The sequence below is a fragment of the Carcharhinus amblyrhynchos genome, unplaced genomic scaffold (assembly GCF_965287045.1).
Source record: "Carcharhinus amblyrhynchos unplaced genomic scaffold, sCarAmb.v2.hapA scaffold_81, whole genome shotgun sequence".
Classification (NCBI taxonomy): Eukaryota; Metazoa; Chordata; class Chondrichthyes; order Carcharhiniformes; family Carcharhinidae; genus Carcharhinus; species Carcharhinus amblyrhynchos.
This window is the reverse complement of record NW_027649821.1, coordinates 495,327-521,997: the sequence shown is the minus strand read 5'-3', so window position 1 is coordinate 521,997 and position 26,671 is coordinate 495,327. Positions and strand designations below refer to the sequence as shown.

The window sequence follows — 26,671 nt, the reverse complement described above, 5'->3', positions numbered from 1 at the left end:
ATCCCAGCTTTAACACCAATCCCTATATTCTGATTTGTTACTAACTGGAGAACATTTGCCAGGCTTTCCTGTCACTTTGGGGAGCACAAAAACACTTGCTACTGGGCTATAGACTGTATGGATCTGGGCAGCTTGTTTAGATTCATGCCAAGCGGCGAACTACCTGACACTAATTCAGATTGAGTCAATTCCACATGATTCTTGTCAATCTTCTCATCATGCTTTAAGAAATATATTCTCTGGTGGTAGATACACATTGCTTTGTTTCTTGTGGCACTCTGCTTTTCTTCTCTTACACGTTGAAGTGTGCAGAAGACTCAACAACCGGGTAGAGTCCTCAAATTCGAAGGCCGTGGAAGCAGAATGCCCTCCTCAGTTTCTAGGAAATGATGCCACCATAGTAGGCAATGGGTTAATGTTTTGGAAATTGTCTCTCTTAGTGATGTTCATATCTATGACACTCGGTGACAGAAGAAATTACATTTTATGATAGCTATTGCCGAGAGAAATTCGTAAAGTAGCAATGTACGCAGGGAATGGCTTATGTTTTAGTTGGTCAGACAGAGATTGAAACAACACTGAAATCTCATTTAGGACTGATATCCCGTTCAGTACAATGACTGATGCCATGCAGCCAATTACCTGTGTGAGTCACCTACAGAATAACTGTCTCAGAGCAGAAGGGGTTTTCACACATCTCCGAGTTGCAGCCGGTGGAGGTGTTTTTCTTTACCGTGGGATTTACCTGATCTAAAATCCCACAAAGTAAGGACAGCTTGCTGCATCCAGTGAAATTGCTTTGAAAGCTATGTGTCTGTCACATTCTCAGCCATGAATTACAACTATTATAACCTTCTATTCGGATGAATTGCACCTCAATTCTTAGAATCCAGAATCCCTACAGTACAGAAACAAACATAGAACAGTACAGCACAGTACAGGCCCTCAATGTTGTGCCAAGCTATGTTCAAACCCAAGATTAAGCTATCCCACTCCCAATCATTCTGATGTGCTCCATGTGTCTATCCAGTAACCACTTGAAAGTTCCTAAAGTGTCCGACTCCACTATCACAGCAGGCAGTATATTCCACACCCCAACCACTCTCGAAGTGAAGAATCTACCTCGGACATCCCTCCTGTATCTCCCACCATGAACCTTATAGCTATGCCTCCTAGTAACAGCTATATTCACCCGAGGAAATAGTCTCTGCACATCCACTCTATCTATCCCCCTCATCATCTTATAAACCTTGGAGGCCATTCGGTCCATTGAGTGTGTATCAACCACAGTCCCACCCAGGCCCTATTCCCATAGCCCCACACATTTACTCTGCTAATCTCCCTGGCACTAAGGTCAACTTAGCATGGCCAACCAACCTAACCCACATGTCTTTGGACTGTGGGAGGAAATTGGAGCACCCGGAGAGAACCCACCCAGACACAGGGAGAAAGTGCAAACTTCACATAGACAGTGACCTGAGGCTGGAATTGAACCGGGGTCCTTGGTGCCCTTTAGTGAGACCTGGGTGTTCTTTCTACCCATTGTTGTATTTTAATATCAGACAGTGCTAATTCGGACAGGAAATGCAGTCATTTCACAAGAAACAAACATATTCTGAAACTTCTTCCAAGGAACATTGTTGTGATTTATATATTATTCAGTTGGGCATTTTCTTCAAATGGTTTTTAAACAATGTGGTACCATGCATATTTGGGCAAGTGGTTGACATTTAGTCACCTATTGCATGAGTGGCCACAGAGAGTATCTACTTGTTCTGGTGCCACCACGATGTTGAGTCAGTTTTCAGAAATGCTGGGAAAAGGATAGTGATGCTGTCCCATTTTCTGTCTGTCCCTACATGAATATATTATGTTGTGTTTGAGAAGGGAGGGGGATGAGCTCTAGACCTCCAGGAAAAGAGTTCAGAGGGCTTGGTACTATTACTGAATCTGAGGATCGGGAGGATTTGAGGACTCTTTTTAAAAAAAAGCAAAAATTGACAGATTAATTAGAATGTGAGAGGAAGCTAGCTAGAGACATTATAGAGGTTTTTTTTTTAACAGGTATGTGAAAAGGCAAGAGATTTGTGACGTGAATATGGATTCCTTAAAGGCAGAAACAGGAATGTAGGACCTAGAGTAGACTATTTGGCCCCTTGAGCCGGCACAGTCATTCAATAAGATGATAACTGATCAGTTTGTGACCTCAACTCCACTTATCTGCCATATATTCCTTGACTCCTCTTGTAGATCAAAGACCTATCTCACTCAGCTTTGAATGCATTCAACAAACTAGCCTCCACTGCTCTCTGGAAAACAGAATTCCAAAGATTAACAACCCTCTGAGAGAAGCAATTTTTCCTCATCTCCATCTTGAATGGGAAACTCTTTATTTCTAAACTGTGCCCCTGGTTCTAGATTCTTCCCCCGACTCTTCAATCCTCTTCTACTTCTGTTGTGTCAACATCACAGATTCATATCCATACACCAGCACAAGTGGAAACATTCTCTGAACATCTCCCCTGTCGAGTGCCATCAGAATTTTGTATGAAATAATTACATAATATAAGGAAGTGAGAGACATTAAACAAATAAAGTTAAAGTTTTAAAATTTTATTTATTAGTCACAAGTAAGGCTTACGTTAACACTGCAATGAAGTTACAATTAAAATGCAAAGAAGTCCCTTAGTCGCCACACTCCAGTGCCTGTTTGGATCATTGCACCTAACCATGTCTTTCGGACTGTGGGAGGAAACTGGAGCACCTGGAGGAAACATATGCAGACATGGGGAGAACGTGCAAACTCCACACAGACAATGACCAAGCCGGGAATCAAAACTGGGATTGCTGGTGCTGTGAGGCAGCAGTGCGATCCACTGTGCCACCATGTAATACAATTCTCATAGTAGAAGATGCAAAAACGTTCCAGTGAGAATGAGCAACTTAAAAGATATTAGTTGCATAAAGAAATATCTGTGGTATTGCAGAAAATAATCTGAATAAATGCCAATAATTCCCCTGGAACTGATGGCTTATACCTTTTGGATTTTAAAAGAAAGATTTGGGTAGATGCATTGATTCTGATCTTCCGTAGCTCTCGAGGATTGGAAGAAAGGAAAATGTAATTGGATTGAATAATAAGTTTGCGGATGACACAAAGGTTGGTGGACTTGCGGATAGCAATGAGGAACATCAGAGGATACAGCAGGATATATATCAATTGGAGACTTGGGTGGAGAGATGGCAGATGAAGTTTAATCCGGACAAATGTGAGGTAATGCATTTTGGAAGGTCTAATACAGATAGGAAATTAACAGTAAATGGCAGAACCCTTAAGAGTATTGATAGGCAAAGGGATCTGGGTGTACAGGTACAAAGGTCACTGAAAGTAGCAATGCAGGTGGAGAAGGTAATCAAGAAGGCATGCTTGCCTTCATCAGCCAGGGTATTGAGTTTAAAAATTGGAAAGTGATGATGCAGCTTTGTAGTACCTTAGTTAGGCCGCACTTGTAATACAGTGTTCAATCCTGGTCCCACACTACCAGAAGGATGTGGAGGCTTTGGAGAGGGTACAGAAAAGATTTACCAGGATGTTGCCTGGTATGGAGGGCATTAGCTATGAGGAGAGGTTGGAGAAACTTGGTTTGTTCTCACGGGAGCGATGGAGGTTGAGGGGAGATCTGATAGAAGTCTACAAGATTATGAGAGGCATGGACAGAATGGATGGTCAGAAGCTTTTTCCCAGGGTGGAAGAATCAATCACTAGGGGGCATAGATTTAAGATGCAAGGGGCTAGCTTTAAAGGAGATGTACGAGCAAATTTTTTACACAGAGAGTGGTGGGTGCCTGGACGTTGTTGCCGGGGGAGGTAGTGGAAGCGGATGCGATAGTGACTTTTAAGGGGCGTCTTGACAAGTACATGAATAGGATGGGAATAGAGGGGTATGGTCCCCGGAAGGGTAGGGGATTTTAGTTAAGTCAGGCAGCATGGTTGGTGCAGACTTGGAGGGCCGAAGGGCCTGTTCCTGTGCTGTAATTTTCTTTGTTCTTTGTAAATGCACTGTTCAACAAAGGAAGGGGAGAGAAGGCAGTTAGCCTGGTGTCAATGGCTCGATTACTGTAATGATGTGGTGACTGGGCACTACAATTATAGAATGATTATACAAAGTCAGCACTGATGTCTGAAAAGGAAATCATATTTGGCAAACCTGTTTTTTGAGGTTGAAACTTGCAGGATGGGAAGCAATGGATGCCAATAACATCTGGCATTCAGTATGATGCCACTTACGGGTTATATACAAAGTGACGGTTCGTGGGTATGGGTTAATTTAATTATGGATTGAGGATTGGTTAACAGACAGAAAAACAGAGAGCAGGAATAAATGAGTCATTTTGCGTTGGCATGCTATAACTGGCAGAGTACCACAACAAGCAGTACAAAAATATTGATGATTTAGGTAAGGGGACCAAGTGTAGTATATCCAGATATGCTGATGATACAAAGCTAGTTGGGAAAGTAAGCTGCAAGGAGGGGTAAAAGAGGCTGCAGAGGAATGCATACAGGTTAAATGGGTGAGAATGTGGCAGATGAAATATAACATGGAGAAATGTGGAGTTATCCAGTTTGGCAGGAAGCAAAAGAGAAGTGAAATATTTTAAAAATCTGACAAAACTTATCTCCAAACTCCATAGCCTGAGCTGTGGCTCCTCCCTGTGCGACTGGATTGTGAACTTCCTAATCCACAGACCATAATCAATAAGGATAGGCAATAAGAGCCCCTCCCCAATCAACACTGGTACTCCACAATGTTGTGTCCTCAGTCCCTCAGGCTATGACTGTAACACTACATTCTGCACTCTGTCATTTCCTTCTGTATGAACAGTATGCTTTGTCTGTATAGTGATCAAGAAACAATACTTTTCACTGTATATGACAATAATAAATGTGACAATAATAAATCAAATCAAATTGAATGGAAGTGTTCAGTGGGACCCGTGTATCATTGTACAGGAGTCACAAAGTTAACATTCTTAAAAAAAAAATTATGGGCTGTGGGTGTTTCTGGCCAGGTTAGCATATCTTGCCTACTACCTGTTCCCATTCAGAAGGTAGTGGTGAGCTGCTTTCTTGAATCACTGTAGGTACACCTGTTAGGAAGGGAGTTCCAGGATTTTGACTTGGTGACAGTGAAGGAAAGGCGATTATATTTCCAAGTCAGGATGGTGAATGGCTTGGAGGGGAACTTCCAGGTGATGGTGTTCTCAAGTATCTGCTGCTCTTGTCCTTCTAGATGGCAGCAGTCGTAGGTTTGGAGCCAACTTCTTGAGGGGGCGGAGGCAGGTTCAGTCCAGATAGTCAAAAGGGAATTGGATTGCTATCTGAAAAAAGAAAATGTGCAAGATTACGGGGCTAAGGTAGCGGATTGGTATTAGGTCGAATGCTCTTTCAGAGAGTTAGTGTATACTGGATGGGCCAAATAGCGGCGTCCTGCACTGTGAAGATTCTGTGAATAGTGTGGGAAGTGAATGAGCATCAGCCTGATCATAATGCGTGGCATAGAAGGGTCAGTGGGCTTACTCTGTGTCTTATTTCTTATAGTAAGAAGTCTTACAGTGCCAAGTTAAAGTCCAACAGGTTTATTTGGAATCACGAGCTTTCGGTGCACTGTTATGAAACTTCTTACTGTGCCCATATCAGTCCAACGCTGGCATCTCAACCTCATCCTATTTCTTATGTTATGTTTTTAATTCTAATCGTACAGTGATTGGCAGGTATATCTATTCCATAGTTGTTTAATCCAGTTATGTTGGATGCACTGTGACTTCAATGCAGGAGGGGAAGCTTATCTTCTCTCTACTTGCAGCAAGAATCCTCCCTTTAAAATATATTTTATTTGCTAATTTTCTCCCCTCAGGGCTGCTTCAGAGGGCATCGACTTCTGCTGGAGTCCGATTTTACAGTTACTGGCCGCCCTCTGGAATCTCGCTTAAGGTACCTCAACGTTCTTCCTGTGTGAACATATAGTGAGTGTTACAAGCAATTCCCAGTGTGGCAATGCTACCAAACCTGATCTTGCTCTCACTTAGAATCCATGTTCTAATGGAAGATCACATCTCTGAAATGTTAACTCTGCATCTCGCTGAGTATTTTCAGCATTTTCTTTCGCCATTCCAAGTGCACTTCTCAGCTGGATGGGAATGCATTGTTGTTTAGCAGTCAGGAGTGGGAGCTTTGGCAGGTTCCTGGTCACCCTCCCCAAAGCATGGGGAACACTGTCTGCAAACTGTTCTCTCCCAAAGCATGGATAATACTCGCAGTGTGCACACTGTCCTCTCCCAAAGCATGGGGAACACTCGCTGTATCCATTGTCCTCTCCCAAAGTATGGGGAGCACTTGCGGTGTCCACTGTCCGCTCCCAAAGCACGGGGAGCAATCGCAGTGTGCACACTGTCCTCTCCCAAAGCACGGGGAACACTCGCAATGTGCACACTGTCCTCTCCCAAACCATGAGGAACACTCAGTGTGTACACTGTCCTCTCCCAAAGCACGGGAACACTTGGTGTACACACTGTCTGCTCCCAAAGCACGGGGAACAATTGCAGTGTGCACACTGTCCTCTCCCAAAGCACGGGGAACACTCGCAGTACACACTGTCCTTGCCCAAAGCACAGGGAACACTTGCAGTGTACACATTATCCTCTCCCAAAGCATGGGGAACACTCGCAGTGTCCACTATACTCTCCCAAAGCGCAGGGAACACTCGCAGTGTGCGCACTGTTCTCTCCCAAAGCATGAGGAACATTCAGTGTGCACACATTCCCAGCCACTCTCACAAAGCATGGGGAACACTTGGAGTGTGCATACTGTCCTTCCCCAAAGCACGGGGAACACTCGCAGTGTGCACACTGTCCTCCCAAAAGCATGGGGAACACTCGCAGTGTGCACACTGTCCCCCACAAAGCACGGGGAACACTCGCAGTGTGCACGCTGTCCCCTCCCAAAGCACGGGGAACACTCGCAGTGTGCACACTGTCCCCCCCAAAGCACGGGGAACACTCGCAGTGTGCATACTGTCCCCCCCAAAGCACGGGGAACACTCGCAGTGTGCACACTGTCCCCCACAAAGCACGGGGAACACTCGCAGTGTGCACGCTGTCCCCTCCCAAAGCATGGGGAACACTCGCAGTGTGCATTTCCTTGATAACCTCTCATTTATCCACATTATACTGCATCTGCCATGCACAGGCCCACACACTCAGCTGTCCAAATCATGCTGAAGCATCTCTGCATCCTCCTCACCGCTTGGTCTCCCACCCAACTTTGTTACAGCTGCAAATGGCATCAATTGGGTCATGTGGGAAATGGTGTTAAAATGAATGTTGAACATTCAGTGAGATTACAGGCCCCATCACCTTATGATATTAAAGCAATACAACATTAAATGGGACAGTGTAAAATGAGGTCTTAGTCTCCTTGCATATGTTGTAGTTAGTTGGCACTAATTTCAAATTCCTGCATTTAACATTATTCCTGATGACAATTCTTATTGAACGAGGCTCTCTTTCTCAGCATCATTCATCCTGTCTTGAGTTTTTCAAGAGGTAATAATCTTCATCTGACTGAGTTTGATTATCTATCTCAATATTATCCAGGAGAAGTTTTTCAAAGAAAGTAATTATGTAATGCAGATTGTACAACTCCATGTCGGCGATCTAAAATCCCATTCTAACACGCCTAGTGCTGAGGGAGTCTGAATTGTCAGGAGTATTACCAAATCAATACCGAAAATAAGAAGGCAGATTATTATTTGAATGGGTGTAAATTGGGAGCGGTGGATATTCAGTGAGACTTTGATGTCCTTGTGCATCAGTCGCTGAAAGTAAGTGTAGTGGTACAGCGTGCAGGAAAGAAGGCAAATGGTATGTTGGCCTTCATAGCGAGAGGATTTAAGTATAGAAATAGGGATGTTACTGCAATTGTGTGGGGTGTTGGTGAGGCCACACTGGAGTATTGTGTGCTGTTTTGGTGTACTTATCAGAGGAAAGCTGTCCTTGCTTTAGAGGGAGAGGAGCGAAGGTTTCCCAGACTAATTCCTGGGGTGGCAGGTCTGACATATGAGGAGAGAATCAAGTCTGATTTGTCTGAGGTTTGTCAGTTTGGATGTTTGCCCCCTCGGGTGGACACAAAAGGACTTGAGACATTATGTGAAAATCCCAAAGCTCTGTCTGTTGTTATCCTTGAATTAACACCTAAAAACAGATTATCAGTACATCAATCTCATCGCAATTGTGGGAATCTCTTTCTGCACTTTGGCTGTGTCTAAATTACAAAGGTGACTAAACTTCTCAAGTATTTCATTGGCTGCAAAATGCTTCGAGATGTTCTACTGTCATGAGAGGTGCTTTATAAATGCAAGTCTTTTCCAACCAGTTAGTCAGCCTTGAGGTTCAGGTGTCTAGTAAGTCTATGCTATTCTATCTCCTCTTCTAGATTGCTGCCTTGTAACCTGCACTAGTCTGCCATATCATGTTTCGGCTTTGCGCAATGAGAAAATCCCCTCCGGTCTTTGCTGTTTAATATGCTGTGTGTCACCTATCCAGTTTTATTTTGTCCTTTGTCAGCTGTGGACTAGTTGAAGGAATGCTTGCCTGGAGGCTGCAAACAGCCTGGTTTGCAGCACTGCTCCAGGGCTTAAACACCAAAAGCCATGCTGGTACTGCAGTATTGAGGCAGTGCTGCACTGTCTGAGGTGTTGTCTTTCAGATGGAATGATAAACCGCAACACTCATTGCCGCCTCGGTGTGTGAGGTCCTATGACACTGTTTGGCAAAAGAACAGGGGGGTTCTTGCAGGGCCCCAGCCAATACTTATCTCTCAATCCTTCAGATTTTTAGATGTCCAGATCACCAACAACCTGTCCTGGTCCCTCCATGCGGATGCTATAGTTAAGAAAGGCCACCAACGCCTCTATTTTTTCAGGAGGCTAAGGAAATTTGGTATGCCCACTACAACTCTCACCAATTTCTACAGATGCACCATAGAAGGCATTCTTTCTGGTTGTGTCACAGCTCGGTATGGCTCCTGCTCTGTCCAAGACTGCAGGAAATTACAAAGGATTGTGAATGAAGGCCAGTCCATTATGCAAACCAGCCTCCCAACCATTGACACTGCCTATACTTCTCGCTGCCTCGGCAAAGCAGCCAGCATAATTAAGGACCCCATGCACCCCAGACACTCTCTCTTCCACCTTCTTCCGTCAGGTAAAAGTTACAGAAGTCTGAGGTCACATACCAACCGACTCAAGAACAGCTTCCTTCCTGCTGCTATCTGACTTTTGAATGGACCTATCTTGCATTAAGTTGATCTTTCTCCACACCCTAGCTATGACTGTAACACTACATTCTGCACTCTCTCCTGTCCTTCTCTATGAACGGTATGCTCCGCCTGTGTAGTGCGCAAGAAACAAATACTTTTCACTGTATACTAATATGTGTGATGTTAATAAATCAAATCAATCCATGTGACAAGAAGAAGAGATTATCTGGTCTTTATCACATTGCTGTGTGTGGCAGCTTGCTGTGTACAAATTGGCTGCTGCATTTCCTACATTGAAACAGTAACTACACTTAAAGTATTTCATTAACTGGAACATCCTTTGAGATATCTAGTGATCAGGAAAGGCATTTTTTTTTGGTTTCTCCTTTCCTCTCCCACTACTGCATTGAAGTAAAAGCTCTTCATCTCCTCTGACCAATATGAACCCACTTGGGAACAGGAGTTCTAGTTCTGATGAATTAGCACCAAATCTTAATGCATTCACCTTCAGGTAATGAACAGAAATAACTTGATAAAATCAAAGTAGTTCCTGTGTTGAGCATGATGTTGGCAAAGCTGACTTTATTACCTGTCCTTGCAGTAATGGTAAGGGCCTTTCTGAATGGGTGATGGTGCTCCCACTGTGGTGTTAGGGAAGGAGTTCTACGTACAGCATGGCCGTATTTGGTATATTATTTGGATTTATTCAAATTTTTAAAAATCGAAATAGTCTTTGCACTCTGATGAAAGGATTAATTGTAATTGTTGCAAAAAATAGTAAGTGTGCTTATTTATGAATCTCCTTTTTTCAGGTCCTACGACATGCAACTTGAAACTGAAACAGAAAATGCTACGACATGGTAAGAGAATATACCTGCTATTTCTATAGAAATTGTGATTTGTGGTGGTCTTAAAATTCCACAGCTGGATTTGCAACTTTAATATGTAGGAAGAATCAACTGTATATTACAGTTCAATTCAGCTCACACCATTTGGAATTACCTCTCATAGAATCATGGAATTCCTACAGCACAGAAGGAGACCATTCGGCCCATCGAGTCTATACCAACTATTACTCAGGCTTACTCCTACTCAGGCACAAGCCCACTAACCTAAGGGTCAATTTAGCATGGCCAATCAACCTAACTTGTACATCTTTGGATTGTGGGAGGAAACCAGAGCACCCAGGGGAAACACCTGCAGACACGGGGAGAATGTGCAAACTGCACACAGTGAGTCACCTAAGGCCGGAGTTGAATCTGGGTCCCTGTGAGGCAGCAGTGCCACCCATTGTGCTGCTGTGCAGCCCTCTTTTGATTAGCAGGTTGTTGAATTGCTAAGTGTAATGGTGAACTGCACGGATAGTCCTGTGTGATAGCTGTCCTTGATTGGAATGCTCCCTTCTGCTCCAGTGCCCAGAGGCTGGAGTCAGGTTAATTTTCAATCCTACTGACGCAACAACAGCTACTTGTGTCTGGTCATTGTTAGTACCAGGTGAACCTAGCCTTGAGTAAAAATATCAGGTAATACAGAGGAAAGGTGGGTAAATTGGGTTGATGCGCAGATGAATATGATCTAATTGAATGACAAAGCAGGCCCAATGCTCCTGGGTGCAATGATGTAGCGATGCCGGCGTTGGACTGGGGTAAACACAGTAAGAAGTCTCACAACACCAGGTTAAAGTCCAACCAGTTTATTTCATAGTAAATAAACTATCAAATAAACTGGTTGGACTTTAATCTGGTATTCTGAGACTTCTTACTGGGTGCAACACCAGGGGTCAGCAAGAGCCTTTCATACTGTAATTAACTCATTTAATTGACAAGTCCCCTTGTATTCTCCTGCAGTTCAGGTGGTGAAATGATAAACATTGTGAGACTGCTTTCGTTGGGATGTAAACTAAGCGTTGGGTTTATCAATAAGCAGAATTAGATAATAGCAAGAAATCAGTGCTGCATGATTCATTTGGTTAAGAAAGTGCAACGACACCTCCGTGGGTACAAAAATAATGGTTGTGACACTAGCAATTGTCTTGTTAATACAAACCTTGATCAGTCTCTGACATGCAACTCAGACGTGAGACTTTCTCTAACCAGAAAGGCTTGTTCTTGTATCCAAACCCAGATGGGGAACCAGTTGAGGAAGAGTAGCGGCATGTTGCCTCATACGTGATTGCAGAAGCAGGTGGAATTGGAAATTACATGAAAGTTTGTCTTGTGTTAAATTGAGAGCAAGATGGGTTTAGACTAATAAAAAGCAAATTGAGGACCAATCAGTAAATATTGCCCATAATGTGTGACCTTGAATAGTTCTCAGTGGAGGGAGAAACCCTGGAGTTGTTCTAAGAACTAATTAGATGCTGCAGTGGGCTGAACATTAGGGTATTCCTGAGTGGATGAGCTGAGAGGGGCCATATAGGCTACCTCATCTGTAATTAATCATCTTGTGATCTTTCCTTTGTACCTTTCCTGAAGTTCAAAGCCAGGATACGGGGAGCTGACAGGTGTCTTCCTACATTGAGCGAAGTTCATTCAATCATTCCTGAATTACAACTAAATACCAGACTTAAGCCCATTGAAACATGTGACTTGAACTCTTGTCCTGGAATCCATCAATTTAAAGCAAAGCGAGTGGTCTGTGAGTAGTTTCCACTTGCTTTGCCATAACTGCAGAAGAAGAATGCCTTTGAAGTGACATTTTTGCATACCAGACAGCCCTGTGTATCGTCTTCAACCAAGCAAAAACAAATCAGCTGGGAGTCAGGCAGCTGGACGGCTCGCAACAGGCAGTAGTAGAATTTCAAATTACCAGCCTCTTTCCCATCAATTGATATTAAAAATATATAGACTGTATGATTTGAAATGCAACATAACCTGTTATTCCCTCTACTGCGAGCAAATTTCATGATACTCAATCCACTTTTATTAAATATTCTGTTGTGAATTGTTTTTGAGTTTAGTTGTTTGCCCACTCCACCCACCACTAATAAAAATTCACAATCAATTTGTGGGGAAAAAAAGAAATGTATGTTTGCTGAAATGCTGGAAAATCTCAGCAGGTCCGGCAGCACCTGTAAGGAGAGAAAAGAGCTGACATTTTGAGTCCAGATGACTCTTTGTCAAAGCCTTGACAAAGTGCTGAAGTGCTGGAAAATCTCAGCAGGTCTGGCAGCTTTTGTAAGGAGAATAAAGAGCTAACATTTTGAGCCCAGATGACTGTTTGTCAAGGCTGAGATTTTCCAATCTTTTCTCTTTTGGTTTCAGATTTCAGCATCCGCTTTTATGTTTGCTGAAGTATCTGGTTTGAGTTCCTGCAGCTTCATTACCTAACAAGTTCCCTTCAGATCCCACCCAAGACATCAAGCACTCCTGCTAAAACCATAGGTTTGTTAGCTGCCTCGATATTTTCCAGCTCAATGCAGCCGAGCATCATATTGTCATTTTTAAATCGCTGTCCCATCCGTTCAGTCTCGCCTCGGGTTGCTGTCCTAGTCTTTAGGCATTCCTGGCGAGATCGATTTATTCACAAGTTAAGTGACCGGCATGCCAATGGAAGTTAAGGGAAATTCTCAATGCGACTGTTACAGATATGTTCCTGTATTGATAGACTTTTATTGGGTGTCGAGGGAGCTAACCTGAATGGAGTTGAAGTACAGATCAGATTGTCCAATTGGAGCAGGCATGCCGGCCTGAATGGCCTAACCTTATTCCTCGGAACTTAAATTGTTCCCACTCCACACTGCTGATCTGACAGCTGTGACCAGGAGGGATTCTGAACTTTAAACAATCCTGCAGAGAGTGCCTCTGTTTTGAGCTGCCCTCACTCTCTCAACATGGGAACAAATGATACAAGAACAGGATTATGTCCTTCAAGCCTGATCCAACATTCAGTATGTTCACGGCTGATCAAATATTGACTCCAGTCCCATATTCCTGCCTTTTCCCCATAGCCTCCAACTCCCCTATAGGTCCAAAATCTGTTTATCTTGGTGTTGAATCTATCCAGTGCCTCCTGCCTATTGCAGCACCATCCAATGGAGCTCTCCTATTGTACCTCCCACTTCACTGAACACTCAGAGGTGATTGCTCAACTGGTTGCCTTCAGAGAGATTGTAAGGTTCCCAGCCCTGAATCGGGGTTACGACCCAACAGGGAAAATCCAGCCCGTAGATTCCACCTTTTCCTCCACACGTGCCTTCTGGGACCTCAACTGTGACCACTATTCAGATACTGAACATTGGGCTGGCTTGGACTGGTTTGACAATCGAAGGCAAACTCTGCTCTCGTCATCCTTACAATTACATTGCACACATGTCATTGGATTATGAAGTGAATATGAACCCCAGTTAATAGTTTCCTCTCTCATCTGGGCACCGGGGAATATTGCAGCATTTTTATTGCTGACTCAGCTGAAAAACTCAGACCCTTCTTTCCTGGTCTGTAAAGTACACCCTAACTGGATCATTAACAGAGATTGCCGCCTTACATGCACCTGTGATTGATAAAGCTCTTGATTCAAATTGCTGCTGTTATTGCCTATGTTTACTTCTTTGTGTAACGATAAGTTGTCAACCATGTATTGTCAAAATGTAGTTGTTTAATCTTAGCTGATGTTCCATGTCACTGAGAGGAAAGACTGATTATGGATGAATTAGCATTGTTATTGATCTGAAGCTAAGCATTTAATTGCAGTGAAGCAGGAGGACCTTGCTGTTTCTTAAAAAAAAAAGTGTTTTTCCTCCTTTGTACATCAGATTATCTCTGCACCATTTTCTTATAATCCCCTGTGACGACAGAGCTGTGGGTCAGAACCAGTGAGGGTGATTCATCCTCCTGATTTTAATGTTTGTCCTCCATGCAAAGAGAGACCTGAGTCACTGCCACCCCTTTCCCCCGTGAGACCTGAGTCACTGCGGCCCCTTTCCCCCGTGAGACCTGAGCCACTGCTGCCCCTTTCCCCCGTGAGACCCGAGCCACTGCGGCCCCTTTCCCCCGTGAGACCTGAGTCACTGCGGCCCCCTTTCCCCCGTGAGACCTGAGTCACTGTGGTCCCTTTTCTTTGTGAGACCTGAGTCGTGCGTCCCCTTTCCCCTATTTTCTCCAGAAATAACTAAACTACTGTTGAACCTGTGGGAAATATTAAGAATCCTAACTAAAAACAAATTACTACAGATGCTGGAATCACCCAAAATAATTTTCCAGCATTTTCTCTTTTGGTTTCAGGAATCTTAAATCTTTATTGTCTTAAGCATTGGGTAGAATGTAACAAAAAGGCTGTTTCATTTTGGAAGCTGCATTCTGTTTTCCTGCTGACCCAGCCTCAGATAGCAGTGTTGCTGCTGAGACTGAAGGTTACTGCTACCCCTCTGCACCAAATTTAGACAGACCGTTCAGTGTAGTCCTGAAGGAGATGTTGTCGTTCAGATTTGAGATGAAATGATTTGCCCTCTTGACAGAAGTATAAGATCCCACAGCAATATCCATCAAGCGCAAGAAAATTCTCCGGGTGTCTTGCCCAATATTTACCCCTCAACAATCCTTTGGAACAAAAAACAAGCAAACTGATCACTGCCTTTACTAACATTCTCTTTAGAAATTTTGAGAACGAGAGAGATAGTGTCTGTAATAGTGGTGTTCCGATCCCAATTGAAACTACAGGATGAGAAAGTCCCGGAATAGAATCCTGGTCAAAAGATTTTTTCTTTTTTACAGAAAAGGTGGATGAACAGTCACAGGACTGCAAATTAGACGTTAACAGCAAAAAAAACCAAAGTTTGACTACACCCAATATTCCTTCATTCCTACATATCTTTATAAACATACACAGAATTTAAGAATAACACAGGTTACAAAATAAATTTAATGCTACAATGTTCTCAAATAAACAGTCCCTGTAACCCAACAAGCTGCGGTCAGGTAACAGCCCACTCTGAAACCAAGTGGCAGATACCACCCAGTTGATTATTAGTGGATTTCTCTTCAAATTCCCCCTCGATCATTATCACAAAATTTCCAAATTCCACTGTCAAAAGATACGCTTTAGAATCTTCTGACAAATGAGGAAGTGGGGAGGATGCAAGCCCAGCATATTATTACCTATCTAGGGTGATAGAAAAAACATACAAAAGTCATGTTGAAGTTGTGTAGTTGGTGAGTGTTAACGTAAGCCTACTTGTGACTAATAAATAAATTTTACTGACACTAAGGAGGGGGAGATAATTGTGGTGATAGCTCAGCATTAAAATTGCTGGAAACATAGTTAGGATCATTGGAAATGACCAGAATTCAATTCCAGTGGTTTTGGCAGCAGTTCTGGATGCCACACAGTCAGAAGAATGTGATTGCACTGGAGGGGGTGCAGAGGAGATTCACCAAGATGCTGCCTGGGATGGAACATTGAAGAGAGGTTGGGTAGACTTATGTTGTTTTCGTTGGAGCAGAGAAGGCTGAGGGGTGACCTGATCGAGGTGTACAAGATTATGAGAGAGATGCACAGAGTGGATAAGGAGCAGCTGTTCCCCTTCGTTGAAGGGTCAGTCACGAGGGGACATAGGTTCAAAGTGAGGGGCTGAAGGTTTAGGGGGGATGTGAGGAAAAATGTTCTGACTCAAAGGATGAGTGATGGTCTAGAATGCGCTGCCTGGGAGGATGGTAGATGCAGATTGCCTTGCATCATTTAAAAAGTATCGTCATAACATTCAGGGCTATGGGTTATGGGCTGACAGATGGAATTAGGTGGGAGTTCAGGTGTGTCTCCTATGTGGGTGCTGACTTGATCAACCGAAGGGCCTTTTCCATGCTGTATGATTCTATAAAACAGTGCTCTCCTGCAGGAAAGTTCTGCCTCCAGGATTTCCAACTCTCCTTTCAGTATTCCTTTGTCATAAGTTTTGCAGTTTGAATTTGGCTAGTGTAAGCCATGCAATATTTCACTTCAGTTATGATTCAACTGACCCACTGGGGAGCTTTTAACAAACAAAGTTTATTTAAGAATACAATTAATATATAGCGATAACTTTTACCAATTACAGACAAGAAAAAAATGATATTGTATAACCCTTGACAAATATATGAAATGTTCCAAACAAACAGATCACCTTAAAACAAGCCCTCGCCACAGGTTTAGCACAGAAAATACGACTGCTTGCATGATGCTGGAACTTAATCGTTTGGTTGGAGAATTGAAACTCTGACTTCCCAGTCTTGTAACTTCCAGCAGCCCTCGAAGTAAACATAATGCTACTGCTGGGCTCTAGCTTTTTGCTAGAGAACCACTGCAAGAGATAGAATTCTCACTCCAGGAAGGCAAGAAGACCTGCTTCCAGTGACTAGCGGAATCTGTAATACTAGGAGGAGAGAGAGAGAGAAAACCTGCCTGCAGCTTGACAACCAGGAAAGCTTCTGCCTCTGAATCAAAACTGAAAGTGAATCCTTGGATTTCTGTGGGGAGGAACCACATGACTGACTTGTCAATCAATCTTCTCCCTCACAATTAATGAAGCTCAGAGTAAAAATAAAGACAACCCCATTTAAACTATTGAAACAGCAATAAAATGACTTCTACGCAGGCAGCCAGTGCCACAATGAAACCAATAGACCTGCTTCCAAAGTGCAGAGAGCAGAATTTTAAAAAATACATTCTGAAAGGCACACTTGTGTTACACCTCACCCCTTGAGAAAAATGTACCATCAGCATTCAAAGATAGTTTCATTTTTCAAAACACGCTCAGTTTCAAACATTAGTACTCTACAAAAAAATGCATACATTTTACAAAATCAAAATATGCAAATGTATCAGTAACATAGTCCCGTTCAGTCCTTGTCTTCCATCATTGAACACTCCTCCCTTTATCACATTTGTGGCAAACTGTTTCATCTCCAAGACTCTTGTAGCCCTTAATCCGGCATTGGTTCCAACTCCAAACTCATTTTTGTTGTTACAGTGATTAATTAGCTCTGGTAATGCTCTCCAAGAACTAGGCAGAATTAGGAGGATAATACAACACATGTGTTTAGCCTGGGTCATTCAGAAAGATCATTTTATCTCTGTCCCCTTCCTTGTTCATTGACCTTAGCTCCTTCTCTCCCAAGCAGTTTGACTGATTTTTTTGCTCTTGATCTGCACCATCACTTTCTGCACACTCTTTGGCAAAGGCACACAACAGATTGTCTTCCTTAGTGTCAAAATGCATTTCAACCGTGGTTCCAAAGATCAATGTGGCATGTGTGCTGCTGCCAAAACCACTTTAATTGAATTCTAGCCATTTCCAATGATCCTAACTATGTTTCCAGCAATTTTAATGCTGAACCATCACCACAATTATCTCCCTGTTCCTTATACTGTTAGTGAAGTAAAGTTTATTTATTAGTCACAAGTAGCTTACATTAATACTGCAATGAAGTTCCTGTGAAAATTTGCCACACACCGGCACATGTTCGGGTACACTGAGGGAGAATTTAGCATAGCCAATGCACCTAACTAGCACATCTTTCACACTGTGGGAGGAAACTGGAGCACCCGGAGGAAACCCATGCAGACAGGGAAAACGTACAGACTCCACACAGACAGTGACCCAAGCCGGAAATCAAAGCTGGAGCTGTGAGGCAACAGTGTTAACCACTGTGCCATCATGCCACCTGACAAGTAATGTCAACTGTAACGTTTCTGCCAGTTGCAAAAGCTTTGTTTTAGTTAGCTTTTGTAAACCGTTGTGCTTGACTTCTTCCACTTCCAGGAACTTCTTAGCCTCTGGAAGAGCCATTATTCCGTAAGGCACTCCCTATTTAAACCTAAATACAATTATGCTCACCATTCACTAACTTTCAATCCAATAATCCCAAATCAATCAAGGAATATAGATTTTAATCCTGCAAAATGCCCCTAATTGTTATAAATCAGATCAAAAACTCAAGTGTTTTATGAAGTCTGCCTGAATCATAAGTTTCGCAATTTGAATTAAGCATGAGATGTTTCACTTTGAGTCATCGAGGTTTACAACATGGAACCAGGCCCTTTGACCCACCTTAGCCACGCTGCCCAGTTTTTACCATTAAGTTAGTCCCAGTTGCCCACATTTGGCCCATATCCGTCTATATCCATCTTACTCATGTAACTGTCTAAATGCTTTTTAAAACACAAAATTGTACCAGCCTCTGCTACTACCTCTGGCAGCTTGTTCCAGACACTCACCACACAGTGAAAAAATTACCCCCCTGGATCCAATAAGATCACCCCTCATGCTTCAGGGGAAAAAAAGTTCCAGTCTATCCAGCTTTCCTTATATCTCAAACCATCAAACATCCTAGCACTCTTTCTAGTTTAATATCATTTCTATAATAGGTTGACCAGAACTGTACACGGTATTCCTAATGTGGCCTACCACTGTCTTGTACAACTTCAACAAGACATCCCAACTCCTGTATTCAGTGTTCTGACCAATGAAACCAAGCCTGCCAAATGCCTTCTTCATCACTCTGTCCACCTGTGACCCCACTTTTAAGGAGCTATGAACCTGTTCCCCTAGATCTCTTTGTTCGATAACTCTTCCCAATACCTTACCATTAACTGAGTAAGTCTTGCCTTGGTTTGATCAACCAAAATGCATCACCTCACAATTTATCTAATTTATCTAAATTAAACTCCATCTGCCATTCGTCAACCCACTGGCCCAATTGATCAAGATCCCGTTACAATCTTAGATAACCTTCTTCACTGTCCACTATGCCAACAATCTTGGTGTCATCTGAAAACTTACTAACCATGCCTCTTAAATTCTCATCCAAATCAAAAATACAAATAACAAATAGCAGTGGACCAGCACCCATCTCTGAAACACACCGCTGGTCACAGGCTTCCACAGGCTCGACAACTACCTTCTGTCTTCTGTCATCAAGCCAATTTTATACTCGTTTGGCTACCTCACCCTGGATCCGTGAGATTTAATGTTATGCAACAACTTACCATGAGGTGCCTTGTCAAAGGCTTTGCTAAAGTCAATGTAGACAATGTTGACTGCACTGCCCTCATCTACCTTCTTGGTTACCCCTTCAAAAAAACTGAAACAAATTCGTGAGACATGATTTTCACTCACAAAACCATGCTGATCGTCCCTAATCAGTCCTTGCATCTCTAAATGCCTGTAGATCCTGTCTGTCAGAGTACCTTCCAATAACTTACCCACCACAGATGTGAGGCTCACTGGCCTGTAGTTGCCAGGCTTTTTCCTGCAGCCCTTTTTAAACAAAGGCACAACATTTGCCACCCTCCAATCTTCAGGCACCTCACATGTGGCTGTCGATGATTCAAATGTCTCTGCTAGGGGATCTGCAATTTCCTCCCTTGGCGCCCACAACGTTCTGGGATACTGTTCATCAGGTCCCTGGGATTTATCTAACTTGAAATACTTAAAGACTTTCAGCACCCCCTTCTCTGTAATATATACACTCCTCACGACATCACTATTTATTTCCCCAAGTTCCCTAACATCCATTTTTTTCTCAATAGTAAATACTGATGAAAAATATTCATTTAGGATCTCACCCATCTCGTGAATCCACATAGATAACCTTAAGAGGCCCTACGCTCTCCCTAGTTACATTTTTGCCCTCTATGTATTTGTAAAATCACTCTGTTTTGGCAGATAAGACAAAGGAGAATCCAATCTCATATCCCCTTTTTGCCCTCCTGATTTCTCTCTTAACTCCAATAACCTCTACACTCTTCAAGGGATCCACTTGAACCCAGCTGCCTATACATGCCATTTGCCTCCTCCTTTTTGGCCATGGCCTCAATATCCCATGTCATCCCTACTTCCTTGCCCTTTACTCTAAAAGGAATGTGCTTATCCTGAACCCTGGTTAAAACACTTTTGAAAGCCTCCCACTTACCAGAGACAAAAGATGAAATTGCTGGACCTTTAACAGAAATCTTTGTCGCTTTACTGGACACAAGTGAGGTCCCAGAGGATTGGAGGATAGTAAACGTAGCCTTATTATTTAAGAAGGGTAGCAAGGATAACCCAGGTAATTATAGGCCGGTGAGCTTGACGTCCGTGGTAGGGAAATTGTTGGAGAAGATTCTTAGGATATATACACATTTAGAACTGAATAATCTCATTAGCAATAGACAACATGGTTTTGTACGAGGGAGGTCATGCCTTACAAATTTTGGTTTTTTTGAGGATGTGACAAAAACAATTGACAAACGAAGGGCCATAGATGTCGTCTATATGGATTTTAGTAAAGCGTTTGACAAGGTCCCTCATGGCAGGCTGGTGCAAAAGGTTAAATCTCATGGGATGAAAGGTGAGCTAGCTAGATGGGTGGAGAACTGGCTTGTGCATAGAAGACAGAAGGTAGCAGTGGAGGGGTCTTTTTCCGGTTGGAGGTCTGTGGTAAAGAAGGCATATGGCATGCTGGCTTTATTGGACGGGGCATAGAGATAGAAGTTGGTATACGATGTTGCAGCTTTATAGAACGTTGGTTAGGCCACATTTGGAATACAGCGTCCCGTTCTGGTCGCCACGCTACCAGAAGGACATGGAGACTTTGGAGAGAGTACAGAAAAGGTTTACCAGGATGTTGCCTGGGATGGAGATTCTTAGATATGAGAGATTGGGTAAACTGGAGTTGTTCTCCCTGGAAGGAAGGAGGATGAGGGGCGATCTAATAGAGGTGTATAAAATTATGAAGGGCATAGATAGGGTGAACAGTGGGAAGCTTTTTCCCAGGTCGGAGGTGACGAACACAGGGGGTCACAAGTTCAAGGTGAGGGGGGCAAGGTTCAACACAGATGTCAGGGGAATGTATTTTACACAGAAGGTGGTGGGGGCCTGGAATGCACTGCCAAGCAAGGTGGTTGAGGCAGAAACGCTGGGATCATTTAAGACTTATCTAGGTAGCCACATGAACAGACTGGTAATAGAGGGATACAAACAAATGGTCTAGTTGGGTGCATAAGTGGCGCAGGCTTGGAGGGCTGAAGGGCCTGTTCCTGTGCTGTATTGTTCTTTGTTCCTTTTGTCCCTTGGCCTTACCACAGACTCCGCCAATTAACTTTTGAAGGTTCCAGCCTGATACCATCAAAACTGCCTCAATTTAGAATATTAACTTTTGGGACAGACCTATCACTCTCCATAGCTATCTTAAAACTAATAGAATTATTGTCACTGGCTTCAAAGTGATCCCTCACCAACACTTCTGTCACCTGCCCTTGCTTATTTCCCAAGAGGAGGTCAAGTTTTGCCCCTCTCTAGTTGGGCCATCCACAGACTAAATGAGAAATACCTCCTGAATACACTCAACAAATTTCTCCATCCAAGCCCTTAATGTTATGGCTGCCCCACTCAATGTTGGGAAAGTTAAAGCCCTCTACTAGTACCACCCTATTTTGCTTGGAGCTATCTGTAATCTCCTTACATGTGTACTCCCCAATTTTCCATTGACTATTTTGGGGCTTGTAGTAGAATCAAAGAACAAAGAACAGTACAGCACAGGAAACAGGACCTTCAGCCCTCCAAGTCTGTGCCGCGCATTGATCCAACTAGATTCATTTGTATCCCTCCATTCCCAGGCTGCTCATATGACTATTCAGGCACTTCTTAAATGATGCCAGTGTGTCCGCCTCCACCACCCTACTTGGCAGCGCATTCCAGGCCCCCACCACCCTCTGTGTAAAAAACGTCCCTCTGATATCTGAGTTATACCTCGCCCCTCTCACTTTGAGGCTGTGACCCCTCGTGATTGTCAGCTCAGACCTTGGAAAAAGCTTCCCACTGTTCACCCTATCTATACCCTTCATAATTTTGTACATCGCCATTAGGTCTCCCCTCATTCTCCGTCTTTCCAGGGAGAACAACCCCACTCTACCCAATCTCTCCTCATAGCTAAGACCCTCCATACCAGGCAACATCCTGGTAAACCTTCTCTGCACTCTCTCTAAAGCCTCCACGTCCTTCTGGTAGTGCGGCAACCAGAACTGGTTGCAGTACTCTAAATGTGGCCTAACCAGCGTTCTATACAGCTGCACCATCAGACTCCAGATTTTATAATCTATATCCCATCCTATAAAGGCAAGCATATCATATGCCTTCTTCACCACCTTTTCCACCTGTGCCACCACCTTCAGGGATTTGTGGACGTGCACACCTAGGTCCCTCTGTGTTTCTATACTCTTGATGGCCCTGCCATTTATTGTATAGCTCCCCCCTACATTAGTTCTTCCAAAATGCATCATCTCACATTTATCTGGATTAAATTCCATCTGCCATTTCTCCGCCCAATTTTCCAGCCTATCTATATCCTGCTGTATCGTCCAACAATGTTCATCGCTACCCGCAAGTCCAGCCATCTTCGTGTCATCCGCAAACTTGCTGATAACACCAGGTACACCTTCTTCCAGATCATTTATATATTTATATCACAAATAGCAGAGGTCCCAGTACAGAGCCCTGCGAGCACCACTGGTCACAGATCTCCAGGCGGAAAAAGACCCTTTGACTGCAAACCTCTGTCTCCTGTGGCCAAGCCAGTTTTCTACCCATCTAGCCACCTCTCCTTGTATCCCATGAGCCTTAACCTTCTTAACCAACCTGCCATGGGGGACTTTGCTAAACGCCTGACTGAAATCCATATAGACAACATCCATGGCCCTTCCTTTGTCAGCTGTTTTTGTCACAATCCTGTCATACTGATCTCTCTCTTTTTATTCAGTTCTATCCACATAGATTCAGCGGGTGAACCCTTGGATTTATCCCTTCTCAGTACTGCATGATGTTCTCCCTATCAAAAACGTAACTCTCCCTCCTCTCTCACGTCCTGTTCTATCTTTCCCAAAGCGTCTGTACCTTGGAGCTGCCAGTCCTGCCCTTCCTTTAGCCCTGTTTGAGTAATAGCTATAATATCCCAGTCCCATGTACCCATCCAAGCCATGAGTACATCTACTTCACCTGCAAGTCCTCTTGCATTGAAATAAATGTAGGTTAACCTGGACTCTCTTGCTCTGTGCCCTGCTTTCTCAGACCATCTGTCCGGTTATGTTTTGTACAGTCTCCCTGTGTCTTATTTCTCTCGGCCTTACTGGACCCATTCACTGAGTCCTCCGGTCTCTGTCCTGTGGCCCTTTTTGATTTTTGACTTTATTGAGCATAATCCAATCAATTACGCCATCAGTCTACTCTTTATCATCAGCAAGGTGATGGAAAGTGCCATCAACAGTGCTTTCAATTGACAGTTGCACAACTCACCATTGCTCAGTTTGGGTTCCACCACGACCAGTCAGCTCCAGATCTCTCTATAGCATTGGTTCAAACATGGACAAAAGAGCTGAATTGCAGAGGTGAAGGTGACTGCCAATGATAGCAAGGCAGCATTTGACTGTGACGTTAAGGAGCAGTGACAATATTGACATCAATCAGAAAACTCTCCACTGTTTGGAGTATGCTAAACACAAAGGAAGGTGGCTGTAGTTGTGAAGATTGGTGATCTTAGCCCAGGACATCATTGCAGCAGTTCCTCTGGGCGTGTCCTTGGCCCAACCATCTTCAATGACCTTCCCTCCATCAAGTCTAAGATGGGACTGTTCACTGATGATTGCATGGAATTCAATACCATTCGATTCCATAGATACTGAAGCAGTCCATGTTCATAGGCAGCAAGATCTCAATATTATTCAAGTTTGGACTGATAAGTGGCAATTAACATTCACACCACACAAGTGCCACCATGTCAGACAAGAGAGAACCTAAGTATCCCCTCTTAACATTCAATGACATTGTCATTGCTCGGTCCCCCAGCATCAACATCCTGGGTCTTACAATTGACCAGCCAGATAAATACTCTGCTTACAAGAACAGGCTGAGATGTTAGCGTTGTACTACAGGCCCCCAAATAGTCAGTGGGAAATTGAGAGCAATTATGAAAGGCGATTACAACAACATTATCTCAGTCGAAGGAGTAGGACGTGGACAAGCAGGGTAAGGTTTACAGTTCACCAGAATTCAGCAATTCACCAAGGTTCCTTAGGCAGCACTTTCCAAACCCACGACCACATTCATCTACAAGGTCAAGGGCAGCCAATACATGGGAACACCATCCACCTGCAAATTTCCCTCCAAGCCACTCACCATCTTGACTTGGAAATATATCGCCATTCCTTCGCAGTCGCTGGGTCAAAATCCTGGAATTCCCTCCCTAACAGCATTATGGGTCAACACCACATGGACTGCAGCGATGCAAGAAAGCAGCTCACCACCACCTTCTCAAGGGCAACTAGGGATGGGCAATAAATGCTGGCCAGTCAGTGATGCCCATGTCCCACAAATGAATAATTAAAAAGAAATGGGAGTGGGTGGGAAAATGAAGTTGAAGCTCAAAATCTGCCATGATCATCTTGAATGTGTTATCATCTCAAGGAAGGCTATTAACATTTTAAAAATAATTACAGATTCCCAGTTATTAGCTAAAATAATTATGACACACGTTTTTAGGTTTTAAACAAAATATTTCTCTGGCAGCATCTGTAAGGAGGGAAAAGAGCTGATGTTTTGAGTCCAGATGACTGTTTGTCACACTATTTATCTTGACTTTCCAGAAGCTCTGTTTGATCTGAGAAGTATGTGGATACTTCCAAATCTTCTCTTGATTGGAAAACAATTGGCAATCTGCCTTTGACCTGGAAAATTACATTAATAATTTAAACTCCATATTGAACAGTACAACTCAGGAACAGGCCTTTTGGCCCATGATGTTGTACCAAACATGACATCAAATTAAACTAATCCCATCTGCCTGCCCCTGGTTCATATTCCTCTATTCCTTGCACATTCATGTGCTTATGTAAAAGCCCCTTCAATGCCCCTATTGCCTCTACCTGCACCACCATTCTTGACAGGGCATTGCAGACACCTACATTCTCTGTGTAAAACACTTGCCCCTCACATCTCCTTTGAACTTTGCCTCTCTCGCCTTAAGTGCATGCCCCCTGGTATTAGACATTTCAACTCTGGGGAAGGGATTCTGATTGTCAACCCCATCTATGCATCTCACAATTCTATAAACTTCTATCAGGTCTCCCCTCAGCCTCCACCACTCCAGGGAAAACAACCCTAGTTTGTCTAGTCTGTCCTTATAACTCATACCCTCTAATCCAGGCAGCATTCTGGCAAATGTCTTCTGCACCCTCTTCAAAGCCTCCACATCCTTCCTGTAATGTGGCAGCAATTGAATGAAACTATAGATATTTTGTCTCCACCAAGAAGCTCGCTAAGTGCCTTTCCATCATTTAATGTCTTCCCACCTCTAATTCTAATCATATTAAATTAATGCAGGCCACCTTTAGAATAGCAATTGCACCTAATCTGCTTAACAACTTGCCAAACTAGATGCTTCCTTCTTTCTTAAAGACTTCAATCTCCAAAATAAAAGTTATTCTCCCAAAACATGTGAATAATGAAATTAGCTATTTTTGCAACAAATGGCAAAGCAGGCTTAACGGGCTGTACGGTCTGCTCCTGCTCTCATTTCTTATGTTGGTAATTCTGTGCTTAGTAAATTAGCTCACTGTCTGACTCCTCAAAGCCTGCCCACCATCTTTAAGGCACAAGCCAGGAATCTGATGGAAACAGATTCAGTAACTTTCAAAAGAGAATTGGTTATTTATTTGAAAAGGAAGCAGGGCTGTGGGGAAATTGGTTAGATTAATAGGATTGATCTTTCATAGACCCATGGGCACAATGAGCCAAATGCCCTCCCTCTGTGCTCAGTGACTCAATACCATCAACCCTGAACTCAAGTGACTTAAATTGCTTTCTGGTCAAACAATGCTTGATTTTAAAACCCTTCTTGGCCTCACCACTGTCTGTCTCTGTAAACACCTCCCAGCCCCAGAAACCTTCAGGATATCTGTGCTCCTCTTACTCTTGCCTTTTGTGAAACCCCATTATTACTTGCTCCACTATTGGTGTCCATGCCTTCAGTTGCATGAGCCCCCAAACTTTGGAACACCCACCCCCACCTTTCCACCTCTCTACCTCACTTCCTGTCTTTCAAAACATTCTATGACCCAGCTTTTAATCATCTGATCAAACACCTCCTCATTTGGTTTTGTGGCATACCTTGTTTTATAACGATCCTGTGAAGCACCTTGGGACATCTGATTACAATAAAAACACCATATATATTTATTTTTATATGTATTTATGTGGCAGCATGGTGGCATAGTGGTTGGCACTGCTGCCTTATAGCACCAGAGATCTGGATTTGATTCCTGGCTTGGGTCACTGTTTATGTGGAATTTGCATGTTCTCCCTGTGTCTGTGTGGGTTTCCACCAGGTGCTCTGGTTTCCTCCTACAGTCCAG

At 43.3% G+C, this 26,671-nt stretch overlaps 1 protein-coding gene across 3 annotated transcripts in view; it reads left to right on the top strand.

The window, feature by feature from the left end:
• Positions 1-26,671, top strand: part of arhgap39 (Rho GTPase activating protein 39) — a 485,625-nt gene that overhangs the window by 150,187 nt on the left and 308,767 nt on the right. For 2 of the 3 annotated variants that reach the window (XM_080182707.1, XM_080182708.1), the window contains one exon: positions 10,129-10,176. In XM_080182707.1, the coding sequence (XP_080038833.1) occupies positions 10,129-10,176 (48 nt within the window). Of the gene's footprint in view, positions 1-5,915; positions 5,993-10,128; positions 10,177-26,671 lie in introns of all 3 variants that reach the window. The other variant, XM_080182709.1, reaches the window with a different exon arrangement.